At 46.3% G+C, this 16,786-nt stretch overlaps 1 protein-coding gene across 2 annotated transcripts in view; it reads right to left on the reverse strand.

Moving 5' to 3' along the window:
• Positions 1 to 549: 549 nt before the first annotated feature.
• Positions 550 to 16,786, reverse strand: part of HEMGN (hemogen) — a 51,332-nt gene continuing 35,095 nt past the window's right edge. The window contains exons 2-4 of one of the 2 annotated variants that reach the window (XM_068271341.1): positions 9,328 to 9,406; positions 6,544 to 6,896; positions 550 to 911 (exon numbers count right to left, since the gene is read on the reverse strand). In XM_068271341.1, the coding sequence (XP_068127442.1) occupies positions 796 to 911; positions 6,544 to 6,896; positions 9,328 to 9,406 (548 nt within the window). In that variant the 3' untranslated portion in view covers positions 550 to 795. Of the gene's footprint in view, positions 912 to 6,543; positions 6,897 to 9,315; positions 9,407 to 16,786 lie in introns of both variants that reach the window. The other variant, XM_068271340.1, reaches the window with a different exon arrangement.

Here is a 16,786-nt window from a genome sequence, read left to right on the forward strand (position 1 = left end):
CGGAAATTATTGAGCCATCTATCTGCCGAAAGAACTCATTGTGTATTCCCAGCATTAATAACATCCATGTAAACTACCTGTAGGTCTGACCATATGAAACCCTTCATTCTCATACAATAGAACTTGTGTAAAATAACCCTAACAACAAACCATTAGATGCCAGTTTCCAGTGTATTGGAGACAGAACAGTTGTCAGGTTCCAGCTGTGGAATAGTCTGTTTACAGATTGCAGTTTGCTTTATTGAATAAAAGCCCATAAAAGTCCATTCATCTATATTTATGACTAACATGATTGTGGCTTGTTTAGAAATCACTTTCATAAATTTGCATTATTTTTTCCAGTACCTGTTCTGCGGCAATATCATTTAATAATTATTCCAATCCACAGCAGTAAATGATTTCTTCATTAAAATACGTCATCATTATGCTATTGGTATTTTTTTTTTACTCATTCTCAGCCTTGCGGATGTACTTTTTTGTGTGTGTTGCCTAGTACAGATCTAATTTATAAAATCGTATTATAAAAATAATTCTGCATCAGAGTTTAACTCCATGAAAACTATTTATTGAATATTCCATACATAATCAAAAATGCACATGAAAGAAACTGTCAGCCACTGACAAAAATGTAACTGAAAAAAAACAAAGTCCATTCTACAATATCATGGACTACATTGACCATGACCTTGTCAAGAATAGAAAATGCAGTATTCCATCTCTATCTAAAGTCACAAAAAGAAAGTAGTTTCCATCTTTGTCTAAAGAAAAGTTTGCATAATTGTTAGACGTTAATAGTTAAAGTAGTGGTGTGTAATAGTGATGTTCTTCTTGCTCTTGGTGCATAGAGAAGCTCAGAATTTCAGGCTCTTCAGAAACTGGTTCGGGGTGCACCTCTTCCACCTCTTCTTTTTCTAATTGAAAACCAAATGATAAGGTTAATATTAGCAAATAAACTTTGATATGCCTATGTGTGCGTATTTAAGAAGATCCACGGGCACAGTTGTTTTATTATTGACTAATTATGCACATTAACATATTTGCATAACATCTCCATAAAGTAAGGTTTGCAGAAGTACAGAGTAATTCATGAAAGCATTTTAGCCATAACTCAAGCATTACTTAGAGGCTGAGACCTGCGTTTAGAAGGTGTTTACTGATAACGCACAGTGGAACTGTGCTTTTATTATGTACAGAAAGCTCCCTGCACATGGAAACGGTTTAAATGGGAAAAACAACCCAAATAAACAATAGCGTAGGATCCCCTTTCTTGAGCTATACCAGCTGTGGCTCCTCCACAAGTGGGGACAAGGCCCTTACCACTGATGGCCATGGGAACACTTCAGGCAAGCTTCCTCACCAATTAGAGTTTTCAGGAATAGGAGCATTCCAATCATCACAAAATCAGAACGTTCAGAGAAGAACTATTCCAGCAGATTTGTATACGGGTCTACTAGGACCCTCTACATATCTGCCCAGTGTGTAAAAGTCATTCAGTAAAAGCACAGGTTGTTTTTACTGACATTGTACTATTTGCAGCATGGCAGAAGTCCTGCTTCTTCTCCAAGACACCCATCTTCACCACTATGGCTCTATTCCTATTGATTGCAGCCTTTTCCATGTGTTGAGTACAGTGTGGCTTATAACCTATTGATTGGCATCCTGCCAGCTTGCTTGAATAGTCTCCAGGAGGATGAACATCCTCTTTTGAAACTTCCACTTAATGAACAGACTGCCATTGGTTCCACCTCAGTTTATAGACTCTGTCAGGGCCTTTGGTGTGCTGATACAATTGAGTCTGTAGGGGAGAAACCGCAGTCCCAGGAGCTCAACTGTGTTAATATGTTGAAGTAAGCCAGGGAGTCAACCAGTCCACACCCAGATCCCTCAAGGTGCAGCGATCCACAGCAGCAAACAAAGAAAAGACTGGGTCTCCACCTGGATGAATGCAGTTATAGCATTAATTTATTGCACCATAGTGACAAAACAACATGACGTTTCGGCCAGCAGGCCTTTATCAAGTGTTCTTGTGGAAACCCAGTCTTTTCTTTGTTTGCTACAATTGAGTCTGTAAACAGAGGCGTTGCTGGTGGCAGGATGCCTCTTCCCAGAAACTTCAAGCAATCGCACAAGATGGCAATCTGCAGGAAAGGCACTGCACTGCAAATAACATGCAGAGAATCAATCAAGAATAAGTGAGATATAGCGCAATAAAAACTACTGATCAGGATGGAGAACCTCAAAGACTTCTTCAAATGACCGATAATTACAGTAAGTTTTACAAAATCCAGTGTTTCTATTGACTTACTTTCATACAGTAGGCACACTTTTATGTACTTCTACCTTGTACAGGAGCTCCCATCTTCTATGTGTTGTGCCCATTTGGGACCTCCCTTTTCCATGTACCATATTTTCTGATGTATAAGATGCTCCAGAATATAAGACACACCTAGGTTTAGAGGGCAAAAACCAGGGAAAAAATATACTAAACCTGGTGCGTCCATCTTCCAGGAGAGTCTTGTAGATGTTGTCCCCCTCCATGTGTCCCCATGTCTCCCCGATGTGTCCACCTGTATCCCCATGTGTCCTGCTGTGTCCCCCATGTGACCTTCTGTATCCCCCATTTGTACTCCGGTGTCCCAGCGTGTGTCCCCTTCTGTCTGCAGTGTGCCCACACCATCCGCGTGCCTCCGCTTCCTCCCCCCATCTCCTGCTGTGTAGTGGCAGCTAACTTGCCTAATACATGGCATCCGTGGAGATTGCAGACCTCCTCCTTCGTGCTCGCTCTAGTGATCGGCTTGTGCAGATCACGTTATCAGCGCAAGCCAACACTAGAGGAAGAAGTGCAGAGGAGAAGGAGGTCTGCAATCCCCGCGGGTGCAATGTATTAAATAAGCCACCTGCTGCTACACACATGGGGGGAGCAGGAGACATGGGGGAGGAAGCGGGGCAAAAGGGGGTTGCGGACACACATGCAGGGAATCCCCAATGGGTCGGCAGGTGTTCCTAAGTCGAAGATTCCCTGCATTGCCCATAAAAGACGCAGGGACTTTTTCTCCCCATTTTTTGAAGGAGAAAAAGTGTGTCTTATACGGTATATCTTCCTCCTCCATATGAAGCCACCCCTCTTCAATCTTCAGCCGCCCCTCTTTCATGCTCACTCAGCCACCCCCTTGGGCAGCAGCTACCCAAGGCCCCAGAAATTTTGTGGCCTTTCCAGAAATCCAGCTCAGGAGACACCTATACACTTTAGCTTGAGTGGGTTGCTTGGCTTATTGCTCCAAATTCAGGGTGATCTGATAGCACCATAAGCCCATCAGATAGCACCATAAGCCCTTGCTCTTGTTGAGCACTCCACTAGGCCAAAGGGTTTTCCCAAAGAGCTTTGTGTCGACAACTAGTAAAGTCAGCACCCTGGAAGCGCACATGGAAACTGTGTTGCCCCTTTTTGTGTTGTGGTAATGTAGCTAAGGGCAAATGGTTTTTTTTTCGCTTTGCACAATGAAAGATATATTCAACACTGAGAAGCTTTTTAAATTACAGTGGTTTAACACGTTAGTTCAGCAAGCCATAGCACATAGTGAGCTGTATTTAGTCATTATGCAGCATCTCTCACCTGAGATAATCCTCACACCGCTTTCTGTTTTTTCAGTGTACAGTAAGCAGGTAATAAGCTGTTAAAAAGTGTGTGGGGTAGTAGAGATTACTAAGAGTTTGCATTATCTACCACTTTGTGCTCGCGCTGTAATATAATGACCTTGTGATAAAGTATGCTTGTCAGGGTCCGCAGTCACCATACCCTTTAGTCACCTAATTTTTGTCTAAATTAATATATTTGGCGTCATTGAATTCCAATCATTAATATATTTGGAATCAATAGATTTTCAGGTGAAGACTAATTTATATGATGCTAAATTCTAGAAAATATAAGGGCAATTTCACATCTGGCCTTAGCGTTGCGGTTCGATGCTCCATTCATATGACCCTGTGGCAGAGTGCGCTGCCAGGGTCATATGCATAAATTAATTTCATTGGTATGCAGAAAAAAATCAGAATGCAAAAATCTGCATCAAAAACGGAAACAAAACAAAAAAAACTATTGTGAAAAATCACAAAAAGCAGAATTGAAAATACGAAAAATTATGAAAAAAACGCATCTGAAAATCACAGATAGATGGCAAATCAGGGTTTTACTGCTCTCACTCATTTCCTTCCCTTATGACACCACGGGCACAAATTTGAGTCTTAAAGGAGTAAGTCAGGAGTAGAGGCCCTCTGATGCTGCGTCCTCGGGTACACATGTGGTCATGCGAGTTGCGCAGGTTCGGCGGGTATTGCGGATTTCTGCTTCCAGGTCAAGTCTGCCAAACTAGTGGAGTATGCAATCAAACACAATTGATGCTGCGCTGCCCGCAATGTACAAATCCTACTTCACACAAAATTGTATTAAAATTGAGTCACAATCAAATCCCAGAGAGTGCGTTGCGGTATCTCCTGTTGATGGAATAGTTCTTATGGTGCCATGCACTCCGCTGCGCTCTTATCCACAACCGATTGGCTCAGACCTAAAAAAACACTTCATATAGCGTAATACTGTTTTACCATCAGGACACAAACACTTTGCAATCCACGTGCAGGTGAGGGAAGTGCTCGTACACAGTGCCCACCACCTTAAAATTCACAAAAGGCTCACCAGATGCAGTCCACCGAATCACAGGTGGTAATCTCGCTTATTCTTATGTATATCACTCAGGAGCATCAGTGATTAGTTTTATTAAAGGCCAATTTTAAATGGAAAGTGGATGTGATCACTGATGCTCCTGAGTGATATACATAAGAATAAGCGAGATTACCACCTGTGATTCGGTGGACTGCATCTGGTGAGCCTTTTGTGAATTTTAAGGTGGTGGGCACTGTGTACGAGCACTTCCCTCACCTGCACGTGGATTGCAAAGTGTTTGTGTCCTGATGGTAAAACAGTATTACGCTATGTGAAGTGTTTTTTTAGGTCTGAGCCAAGCGGTTGTGGATAAGAGCGCAGCGGAGTGCATGGCACCATAAGAACTAGTGGAGTATGCAATTGGAGGCAATTGAGGGGAAAAGGAGGACGCAGACCGTGTCCAAGCAAATTTAAGCAGCTAAATAGGTATTTACTATTTTTTAAAACCTATCTCCTCGGATAGCCTTTAAAGCAGGGGTCTCAAACTCGCGGCCCGCGGGCCATTTGCGGCCCTCGATACAATATTTTGTGGCCCTCGCCGCTGGCAAAAGCTTCCTTATAGTTCGCTTCAGTGCTCCCAAGTAATCCGCCGCATCCCCGCCGCTAAACGAGGGCTGCAGAGCCCCCAAATCGCCGGGGGCAATCTGCTGGCATTTCCTGGAAGGGGCAGAGCTTTCAGCTTCAGCTCTGCCCCTCCTGACATCAATCGCCGCACGGATCGCCGCCTCTCCCTGCCCCTCTCTGTGAAGGAAGAGTGAGAGGGGCAGGCAGAGGCGGCGATGCGTCGCGATTGTGAAATTCCTTATGCGGCCCAGCCTCATCCTGACTTTGCCTCCTGCGGCCCCCAAGTAAATTGAGTTTGAGACCCCTGCTTTAAAGAGAACCCGAGGTGTGTTTTAAGAATGTTATCTGCATACAGAGGCTGGATCTGCCTATACAGCCCAGCCTCTGTTGCTATCCCAAACCCCACTAAGGTCCCCCTGCACTCTGCAATCCCTTATAAATCACAGCCATGCTGTGAGGCTGTGTTTACATCTGTAGTGTCAGTCTCAGCTGCTCCCCCGCCTCCTGCATAGCTCCGGGCCCTGCCCCCGTCCCTTCCCTCCAATCAGCAGGGAGGGAAGGGATGCAGGCGGGGACTGGAGTTCTGCAGGATGCGGGGAGAGCAGCAGACTGACAGTATAGAGATAAACACAGCCAGCTCTGACAAGCTGTTTGTCAGCAGCGTGGCTGTGATTTATGAGGGATTGCAGAGTGCAGGGGGACCTTAGGGGGGTTTGGGATAGCAACAGAGGCTGGGCTGTATAGGCAGATCCAGCCTCTGTATGCAGATAATATTCTTCAAACCCACCTCGGGTTCTCTTTAAAGGCCTGTACCCACCATGCAATTTCCCCGATGATTTTTCCGATGACTGCCGATTTTTTTTTTTGGATCTATGGGCGATTTTTTTTTCTGCGATCTTGCAACATGGGTACAGGTGCGTGATCATGCGAACATTGTTTAGCGTTGCGGCGGATCCGATCATTAAGATCCCTGACGACTCAGCGCAAAGTAACACAATGTCTTGACTTCCCATTTGCGGCTGTTGTGTAATCTCACATCGCCCGCAGGAAGATGGATCGGGAAACACTTGTCGTTGAGGGGACGTCACTGGATCCACCTTCCTGGGTCATTGCGGTGAGTATGTAGCTGTTGCCTCCAGGTGTTTAATTCTTCCTATACAGGCAGCTGACTGTGAACGCCTTCTCTGCCTACACCCCCCCCCCTTAATCATATGCCTGCTGAAAGCATATCATAGCTATCATATGGTTATATTGCTAATTACCTGTCATAAAAGAAGTAGTGTACTGTGGAAGGAGCCCATTAGCCTCTTCATGTTCCACCAGTGTTAGATCTTTGGATCCATCATCAGTTACTATAATAAGTGGATCATCATGGTGCTGTAGAGGCTCCTGCTCATGTTGGTGAGCAAGCTGGACGTCATCTTCTATCTCAGCCTTGTGTTCTGGCTCAGCTTCATGCTCAGTATCAGGCTCTGGCTCAGCAGCTTGCTCGTGTACCTCAGGTTGTTCATGCTCTGCTTCTGGTTCCAGTTCTGGCTCAGGTTCTACGATTTTCTTTCTTCTTCCTCTGCCAGTGCCTCTTGGTTGCCGTTGCCGTTTACTTCTAGTCTGCTCACTGGAAGAAAAAGGAAGCATTCTTTCTATATATGGTAATCGTGAAGGGAAAGGAGACATGCAGATGTCAGGAGGAATTAAAATGACACTGATATTTGAAAATGCATAGACTTTTAACTTAGGAGTGAAATATTAATCCATGCCATACACTGATGAGAATCAACCATTCTGTATGCATGTTGTATTAGTTTGGCTCTGTAACATTAACAAGCAGAAACATCATTGCATTCCAGCGGTTCTGGAGGTGTGTGTAACTATTAGGGACAACTGGAGATGGTTTACATATTCAGTTTAGCAGTGATGCATAATAGGAGACCTCAAAGCTCACTCCAACCTGAATAATCGCAAATACTGTACCTTCTGTTTCAAGAAGGCAAACTTTTTTTTTTTGCATAGCATTTTAGTAAGGAGGCTTTTTGGTCTCTTTCAGCCCCTTACACACTCCTAGGAGTTCTGGTTCACCATGAGCTAGCTGTGCAATCTGTAATGATGAACCTGTAATGCATAACAAGGAACTTGATTTTCTCTACATAAGCACCTGATTATGTCACAGACTTGCTTCATCAATTGTTACAAGTTCTGTTCCTGCAGTGGCTGTAATAAATTGGGTCAAAGGATTAGGCATTGTCATGTCAATCCACTATGTATGAATATAAAAATTTTAACTTGAGTACCAGTTTCTGACTGTCACAGAGCATCTCAAATACAAAAAGATTAGTCCTTCAGATGTAGCATATCATACAAGCGGGTTGTGTCTAGAGCAGTTTCTAGGCCATATAGCTCCCAGCGAGGGTGTATGAATTGTGCTCTCATAGACTTGGGCAAACTATTGCGATGCGGTAGCCAGAAATGTCCTCCATTATTATGCAGCAAAAACCCTGTATAGGTGACCAGAGGTGTGGTGTTAATTAGCAAGATGCAGCCCCCCTAGGATAGGTAGCCACAGCAGCCCACAATATTGGGTAGTCAGATGCAGTCTCCCAGTATAGGTAGCCAAAAGAGCCTCCAGTATTAGGTAGTCCCCACTAGGAGATACCCAGCGGTAGCCTCTAGTATTATGTAGCCACAGGTAGGCCCCCAGATGTCCCTTCAGTATAGGAAGCAGGGTGTTTTTTCATAGGTACCCGCATGTAGCCCACCCCATGTGCCCCAAGTATAGGTAACCAAGTAACCCCCCATATGTGCCCCCTCTCCTGCACTACACCCCGAGCAGTCGCCCACTTCACCTGCCCCTAGAAACAGGTCTAGATATCACCAGAAGACGTTCATCTGCACATTCTGTCTGGATGCTTGATGGTTAAGGGAAGTAGCTAAAACTATTTAGTTATTGTACCTGTTTTTCAGGATTCCAGCTAGGAATACCGTAGTGGCTTCTATGGGGCCTGTTGCCAAAGGGGGCCTGGTGTGAATAGCTGCCGGCAGTAAGGGGTCAGAGACACGCAGTGGACACCCTGACGTGCAGAGTATCATTAGTGTAAAGTAGGAGAGAGGTAACTTGCCTTTCCAGGCTCCATCGGTGATCTACCATTTCCATGCATCCCCACCTCCATGACTATGGTGCCCTCACTCATCTTGTGATCCACCATCAGATTATGTGCTAGGAAAAAATGCTCTGATGATAGAAGCCGGGAGGCCTAGAGAAGGTAAATCATGGGTGGAGACAAGAGAGGTGAGTTATTTCTCTCCTATGCACTGCTTGCGCTACTCTGCATGGGGGAAGGAGCCACATCTGGTTTCCTATAGTGGGGGGTCCTGGCTGCCTTTACTGGAAGAACTACTACTGGCTACCTTTAGTGGGGGGCCCGGACGTAACCTACTTCTCTCTGGCTATCTACACTGGGGGTCAAATCTGGCTACCTAAACTGGTGGGGCTACTTTTGGCTACCTATACTGAGGAGTTACCTAAACTGGGGGATGCTACCTAATTCTGGAGGCCCCACCAGCTACCTATCCTGGGGGGCTACCTTTACTGGGGGGCTACTTATGGTTAACTATTCTGGGGGGGGCTCTGGTTTCTGATACCGGGGGTCATGTCTGGTTACCTAAACTGGGTGAACAACTTCTTATTGGGGTGCCTCTCTGGCTACCTATATTGGTGAGGCTACTATATTGGGGAGCACTTCTGGCTACCTACATACTGGGGGGCTACCTGGGGCTATCTAATACTGGGGGTACCTCTAGCTACCAATACTTGCTTGTAGTCTGCATCACACCAGGAAGTGGTGAAGCAGGTTGGAATGGTATTCGCAGAGTGGGACATGGATTTAGGTAAATGATAACAGAAGCTAACGGTCTCACTTTATGGCCACCTTGTTTTTTCTTCTTCTTAATGCAGCCTTGTGTTAATTTACATATGTTTCTTGTGTTTACTGAGCACACTTGATGAACATCTATTCATTTATGATAACCCAATGATTTACCCAAAAACCCACTGGTAAGTATCTTTCTCCTGTGACTCTTCTTTCTTCCTCTTCAGGAGGTTGCGATCTCTCAAACGACGTGGTGAACTCACTGGAAAAACAAAGTGGGTTACATACATGTATTAAATGAAGTGAAGGCCCAGATTTACTACCCCCACCCTCAACTCTTCTCCAATATTGGAGTAATTTTAGTACATTTGTTTCATATAGACTGATTTATTAAGGAAATATACTGCAAATTACAGTACCTCCTCCCTAACCATCACTTAAAACCTTGTAGTGTTTTTTTAAGCAGTAAATAAGAACGTGTCTGCAACAACCCAAAATCAGACAAAATCAACACATTTTAGCCATTTATTTTAGCCATTTCTCCTGTAGTAGTAAACATACCTCCCCCCCCCCTTTCCCATTTAAAAACTGACGCTGATGGACCCTGGAATAATCCATCTCCAATATGGGTGAAGCTTAGTGCATCACCTATACAGCTAATAGTATACTACTTTAGTTTTTTTTTTATTACTCCTATCCTTCAGCTGTCAAATATCTCAGGTGCAGTGCCATACAACGTAACTGTCGCTTCTCCACCACCAGCCCATGCTACACTTTTCCTCTGTCTACAGCCAATTGCAGAGGCAGTATCCCGTGTGGTGCATGGATCCACACATGCACAATAAGACACACGATCTGTATGGCGGCCTACTCACTGCTGTTCTCGTCAATCATAGGGCTTGATTCACTAAACCGTGATAACTCATAGCACAGACGCGCTAGCGTTTTTGCGCGCAATCGCGAATTTTCGCGCACAATCATGGCTGCAAATTTTAGCAAAAATTTGTGATTGCGTGTGAAATTTGGCAATTGCGCGCAAAAACACTAGCGTGGTCGTGCTATGAGTTATCACGGTTTAGTGAATCAAGCCCATATTGTGTACAAATACCGTCAGAGGGCAGAAAAGCCAGGGACCTTTGGAGGTGTAGCATGGGCTGGCTGGGGAGAAGCAGCAGTTACAGCACGTGGCTCAACACCTAAAGGTGGCCACACACCATACAATTAAAAGATCCAATTTTTTCACCAATTCGATATTTACGATTGGTTGTGAGAGCTTTTCTGTGTTTTCGATTGTGAGAAATCCGATCGGATTTCCCGTTTTCTTTTTCGATTTATGGAGAGTGGACATGTTGAAACTTTCAGACCAACGTTATCAAGAATTGTATGGTGTGTGATGGATTGTCAATTACTTGATGTATGGTTCCAAATTTTAGTGTTGGGCGAACAGTGTTCGCCACTGTTCGGGTTCTGCAGAACATCACCCTGTTCGGGTGATGTTCGAGTTCGGCCGAACACCTGACGGTGCTCGGCCAAACCGTTCGGCCATATGGCCGAACTAAGAGCGCATGGCCGAACGTTCCCCGAACGTTCGGCTAGCGCTGTGATTGGCCGAACGGGTCACGTGGTTCGGACCCGAACGCGCTCTGATTGGCCGAACTGTCACGTGGTTCGGGTAAATAAATACCCGAACCACGTCATATCTCCGCCATTTGTCTGTGGGTTTAGCTTTGGGTAGGCAGGCAGGGTAGTTCGCGCTCCAGCCACGCTAGCCAGGGTCCCCCCTGTCATTGTGTCACTGCTGGGAACAGTAGTACACCGCTTGCTCAGCCACACTATATAGCATTCTGTTTACTGCCACTCTGTGTACCTCGCTCAGCCACACTATATAGCATTCTGTTTACTGCCACTCTGTGTCTGCTGGGAATAGTAGTACACCGCTTGCTCAGCCACACTATATAGCATTCTGTTTACTGCCACTCTGTGTACCTCGCTCAGTCACACTATATAGCATTCTGTTTACTGCCACTCTGTGTCTGCTGGGAATAGTGGTACACCGCTCGCTCAGCCACACTATATAGCATTCTGTTCACTGTTCTGTGTCTGCTTGGAATAGTGGTACACCGCTCGCTCAGCCACACTATATAGCATTCTGTTTACTGTTCTGTGTCTGCTGGGAATAGTGGTACACCGCTCGCTCAGCCACACTATATAGCATTCTGTTTACTGTTCTGTGTCTGCTGGGAATAGTGGTACACCGCTCGCTCAGCCACACTATATAGCATTCTGTTTACTGTTCTGTGTCTGCTGGGAATAGTGGTACACCGCTCGCTCATCCACACTATATAGCATTCTGTTCACTGTTCTGTGTCTGCTGGGAATAGTGGTACACCGCTCGCTCAGCCACACTATATAGCATTCTGTTCACTGTTCTGTGTCTGCTGGGAATAGTGGTACACCGCTCGCTCAGCCACACTATATAGCATTCTGTTCACTGTTCTGTGTCTGCTGGGAATAGTGGTACACCGCTCGCTCAGCCACACTATATAGCATTCTGTTTACTGTTCTGTGTCTGCTGGGAATAGTGGTACACCGCTCGCTCAGCCACACTATATAGCATTCTGTTTACTGTTCTGTGTCTGCTGGGAATAGTGGTACACCGCTCGCTCAGCCACACTATATAGCATTCTGTTTACTGTTCTGTGTCTGCTGGGAACAGTAGTACACCGCTCGCTCAGCCAGAGTATATAGCATTGTGTTTACTGCCACTCTGTGTACACCGCTCAGCCAGACTATATACCATTGTTTACTGACACTCTGTGTACACCGCTCAGCCAGACTATATACCATTGTTTACTGACACTCTGTGTACACCGCTCAGCCAGACTATATACCATTGTTTACTGCCACTCTGATTCTGCTGGGAACAGTAGTACACCGCTCGCTCAGCCAGACTATATACCATTGTTTACTGACACTCTGTGTACACCGCTCAGCCAGACTATATACCATTGTTTACTGCCACTCTGATTCTGCTGGGAACAGTAGTACACCGCTCGCTCAGCCAGACTATATACCATTGTTTACTGACACTATATAGCAGACTATATAGCATTGTGTGTACACCGCTCAGCCAGACTATATACCATTGTTTACTGACACTCTGTGTACACCGCTCAGCCAGACTATATACCATTGTTTACTGCCACTCTGATTCTGCTGGGAACAGTAGTACACCGCTCGCTCAGCCAGACTATATACCATTGTTTACTGACACTCTGTGTACACCGCTCAGCCAGACTATATACCATTGTTTACTGCCACTCTGATTCTGCTGGGAACAGTAGTACACCGCTCGCTCAGCCAGACTATATAGCATTGTGTTTACTGCCACTCTGTGTACACCGCTCAGCCACACTATATAGCATTGCGTACTCTGCCAGTCAGTGTGTATATTGCTGGGATCAGTAATACTCCACTCACCGTCAACCACTATATGAGCTCAACATGAGTTCCCCAGAGACCTCCGCTGTGAGCAGCACTCCCAACAACAGCAACAGCCAACGCCCCACGCAAGCTATAACATCCACCCCAGCAGCCAGTGGTCAGCAGCAGCCCTCCCCGGAGGAGAATGTTGTGTCCATCAGTCCGTCGCCAGAGCGATTAATGAGGGCTGCCATTGAGGAGATGATGGGGCCTGATGTGGAGGAGGAGGTCTGGCTCAGGCCAGCATCCCAAGTTAATGTTGAGGACGATGAGGGGTCTGTGTCTGGGGATGTTGGGGTGGCAGAGGTGGTGGGTGGGTCAGACTCAGGAGAAGAGTTGTATGATGAGGATGATGATCGGGACCATCTGTATGTGCCTCAGAGTCCGACCCCGGAAAACATGTTGTATCGTGTGTTTAGGTACTAAAATCTGCGTTCCCTCCCAGTAGTGTTGGGCGAACAGTGTTTGCCACTGTTCGGGTTCTGCAGAACATCACCCTGTTCGGGGTGACTATATAGCAGACTATATAGCATTGTGTTTAATGCCACTCTGTGTACACGGCTCAGCCACACTATATAGCATTGTGTTTACTTCCACTCTGTGTCTGCTGGGAACAGTAGTACACCGCTCACCCGCCACTGTATAGCATTGTGCTCTGTGTCACTGCTGACAATAGTGGTACACCGCTCACCCACCACTGTATAGCATTTCTGTACTGCCACTGTACTGCTGCCAGTCAGCGTGTACTTTAAGGATAAGTGAAATGAGGAAGAAATCCGGTGAAAGAGGGAGGGGCAAGGGAAGAGGTGTTTCCCCTGACGGTTCACGTACAGGCCACAGGGGAGCACCCAAGAAAACCCACTCAATACTGCCCATGTTGTCCAGGACAACAACCCTCACAGATCCAAAAGAACAGGACCAGATAATTACTTGGATGACCTCTCAAGCGTCCAGCAGTGGGTTAAGCAGCACCAGCACATCACGCACGAGGTCCGAGTCCTCAGCCAGTTAAAGTCTGGGCTTTCTTTGAAGACTGCACTGAGGATGTTACCATGGCGATTTGCAAGGTGTGCAAGACCCGCCTGAGCAGGGGGAAAAGTATTAACAACCTCTCCACCACCAGCATGAGCCGCCACATTCTATCCAAACATCCCACTCTGTGGGCAAACGCGGCAGGACAGGGTACCACCAGCAACACTGCCTCCCTTGGGTTCACCAGACTCACCACCAGACCCGCCTCAGCAGCAGCAGTAGCCCAGCCATTGCGTGGTTCACAACATTCACAAACATCAGACGATGCTGACACTGTCACTTTCCGGACTAGTGCTCTTGAGGTCTCCCAGTGTTCATCAAACACAACAACCAACAGCCCTTCGGTGTGCAGCGCTACGGTTGAGTTGTCTGTCTCTGAGATGTTTGAGCACAAGAGGAAATTGCCAGCAAATGACCCCCGGGCCGTGGCAGTAACAGCCAGCCAGCATAGCCAAGCTTCTGGCCTGCAAAATGCTGCCATATCGAGTGGTGGAGACAAACAGCTTCAAGGGCATGATGTCAGTGGCCATCCCACGTTACGTGGTTCCCAGCCGCTACCACTTTGCGCGCTCTGCAGTGCCTGAGTTGCATGAGCACGTGGTCAGCTAAATAACCCGAAGCTTGAAGAATGCCGTTGCCTGCAAGGTTCACCTCACCACTGACACCTGGACGAGTGCGTTCGGCCAGGGTCGATACATCTCCCTTACCGCGCACTGGGTGAACCTTGTGGAGCCTGGCAGCGATTCCTCACCTGCTACGGCGCGGGTGTTGCCCACGCCGCAAACAGCTGGATAACAACAGCAGCACCTACCTCTCTGACTCCTTCTCCTCCAACGCATCTCAAAGCTGTACCTCATCCGGAAATGCTAACCCAGCACCAGCAGCAGTAGGATCGTGGAAGCAGTGCAGCACAGCTGTTGGCATGCGTCAGCAAGCGTTGCTGAAGCTGATCTGCCTTGGGGATAAGCAGCACACAGGGGAGGAAATTTGGAGGGGAATAAAGGAACAGACGGATTTGTGGCTGGCACCGCTGGACCTGAAACCGGGCATGAAGCTAGACACCTGGCACGAACTGGCAATGTACGCAATAGAGGTGCTGGCTTGCCCGGCAGCCAGCGTTATGTCGGAACGCTGTTTCAGTGCTGCCGGAGGCATCATCACAGATCGGCGTATCCGCCTCTCCACAGAAAATGCAGACCGTCTGACTCAAATTAAAATGAATCAATCCTGGATTGGAAACGACTACGCAACACTCCTGGACCCCAACCAAGTAACATGACCGATGAACATCTGGGATGGTTTAGCGTTTCCGGTCCCTGTTTATTGAACCTCTCATCTGTATTACATTTATGACTGCATGGCGGCAAAAAGCATTGCTGCTATATCCGCACGCTTTTTGTCCTCATGCAAGGCCTGGGTTGTTGTGTCTCACAAAGCGTGGCCTTCTCCTCCTGCGCCTCCTCCTGTTCCATCACGTGTGCTGCTGCTGCTGCTGCTGCTGCTGCTGGGTTACCGTTGCCGGTCCCTGTTTATGGAACCTCTTATCTTTATTACATTTATGACTACATGGCGGTACAAAGCATGCTATCCGCACGCTTTTTGTCCTCATGCAAGGCCTGGGTTGTTGTGTCTCACAAAGCGTGGCCTTCTCCTCCTGCGCCTCCTCCTGTTCCATCACGTGTGCTGCTGCTGCTGCTGCTGCTGCTGGGTTACCGTTGCCGGTCCCTGTTTATGGAACCTCTTATCTTTATTACATTTATGACTACATGGCGGTACAAAGCATGCTATCCGCACGCTTTTTGTCCTCATGCAAGGCCTGGGTTGTTGTGTCTCACAAAGCGTGGCCTTCTCCTCCTGCGCCTCCTCCTGTTCCATCACGTGTGCTGCTGCTGGGTTAGCGTTGCCGCGTGGTCCCTGTTTATTGAACCACTTATCTTTATTACATTTATGACTGCATGGTGGTACAAAGCATGCTATCCGCACGCTTCTTGTCCTCATGCAAGGCCTGGGTTGTTGTGTCTCAAAGCGTGGCCTTCTCCTCCTGCGCCACCCTCCTCCTGTTCCATCACGTGTGCTGCTGCTGGGTTAGCATTACCGGTCCCTTTTCCTGGAACCTCTTATATGTATTACATTTATGACTGCATGCCGACAAAAAGCATGTTACCTGTGCAAAGAAAACAGACATTTCCCGCATTTAAAAGACAGTTTTCCCTTTGAAACTTTAAAATCGATTTTCTCAAAAACTATAAGCTCTTTTTGCTAAAAATTTTTTTCCTCTTGTACCCACTCCCAAGGTGCACATACCCTGTAAATTTGGGGTATGTAGCATGTAAGGAGGCTTTACAAACCACAAAAGTTCGGGTCCCCATTGACTTCCATTATGTTCGGAGTTCGGCTCGAACACCCGAACATCGCGGCCATGTTCGGCCTGTTCGGCCCGAACCCGAACATCTAGATGTTCGCCCAACACCAATCAATTTTTTTCTGAACTTTCAATTATTTTATTCATGATTGGGGAAAAATTGAACATATGTGCGTGGTACATTGAATTGAACAAATATTAAAAAAAATTGTATGGTGTGTGGCCATCTTTTGGGTCCCTTTAGGTTGAGTTCACACATTAAAGGTGTCCAGTCCTGTTGATGAATAAAGGTGGCCACACACCATACAATTTTTGAAATATCTGTTCAATTCAAGAATTGCAATACATTTTTTCTGACTGATTGTAACATTTCAAAAATCTGACCAATGCACCACACACCTGTGTTCAATTTTTCCCCAATTATGATAAAAATGATTGGAAACTCTGAAAAAATTGCTAGGGTGTGTATATTAATAAATTCATAATCCAACACACACCATACAATCTTTAGAGAAATTGAAGAAAAATATCTAAGATTCCGGATAGATACAAATCGAAAAAAACGGGAAATCCGATCGGATTTTTCAGTCGAATGAAAAAAAAGCTTTCGATTTGTTCGGGAGATCCGAACGATTTTATCGAATTGCTGTAAAATCGGATCATTTTATTGTATCGTGTGTGGCCACCTTAAAGTGAACCTAAAGCCAAACAAAAAAAATGAGATGAACTCACCTGGGGCTTCCCTCAGCCCCCTGCAGCCGATCG

This window comes from Hyperolius riggenbachi, chromosome 1 (assembly GCF_040937935.1).
Source record: "Hyperolius riggenbachi isolate aHypRig1 chromosome 1, aHypRig1.pri, whole genome shotgun sequence".
Taxonomy (NCBI): Eukaryota; Metazoa; Chordata; class Amphibia; order Anura; family Hyperoliidae; genus Hyperolius; species Hyperolius riggenbachi.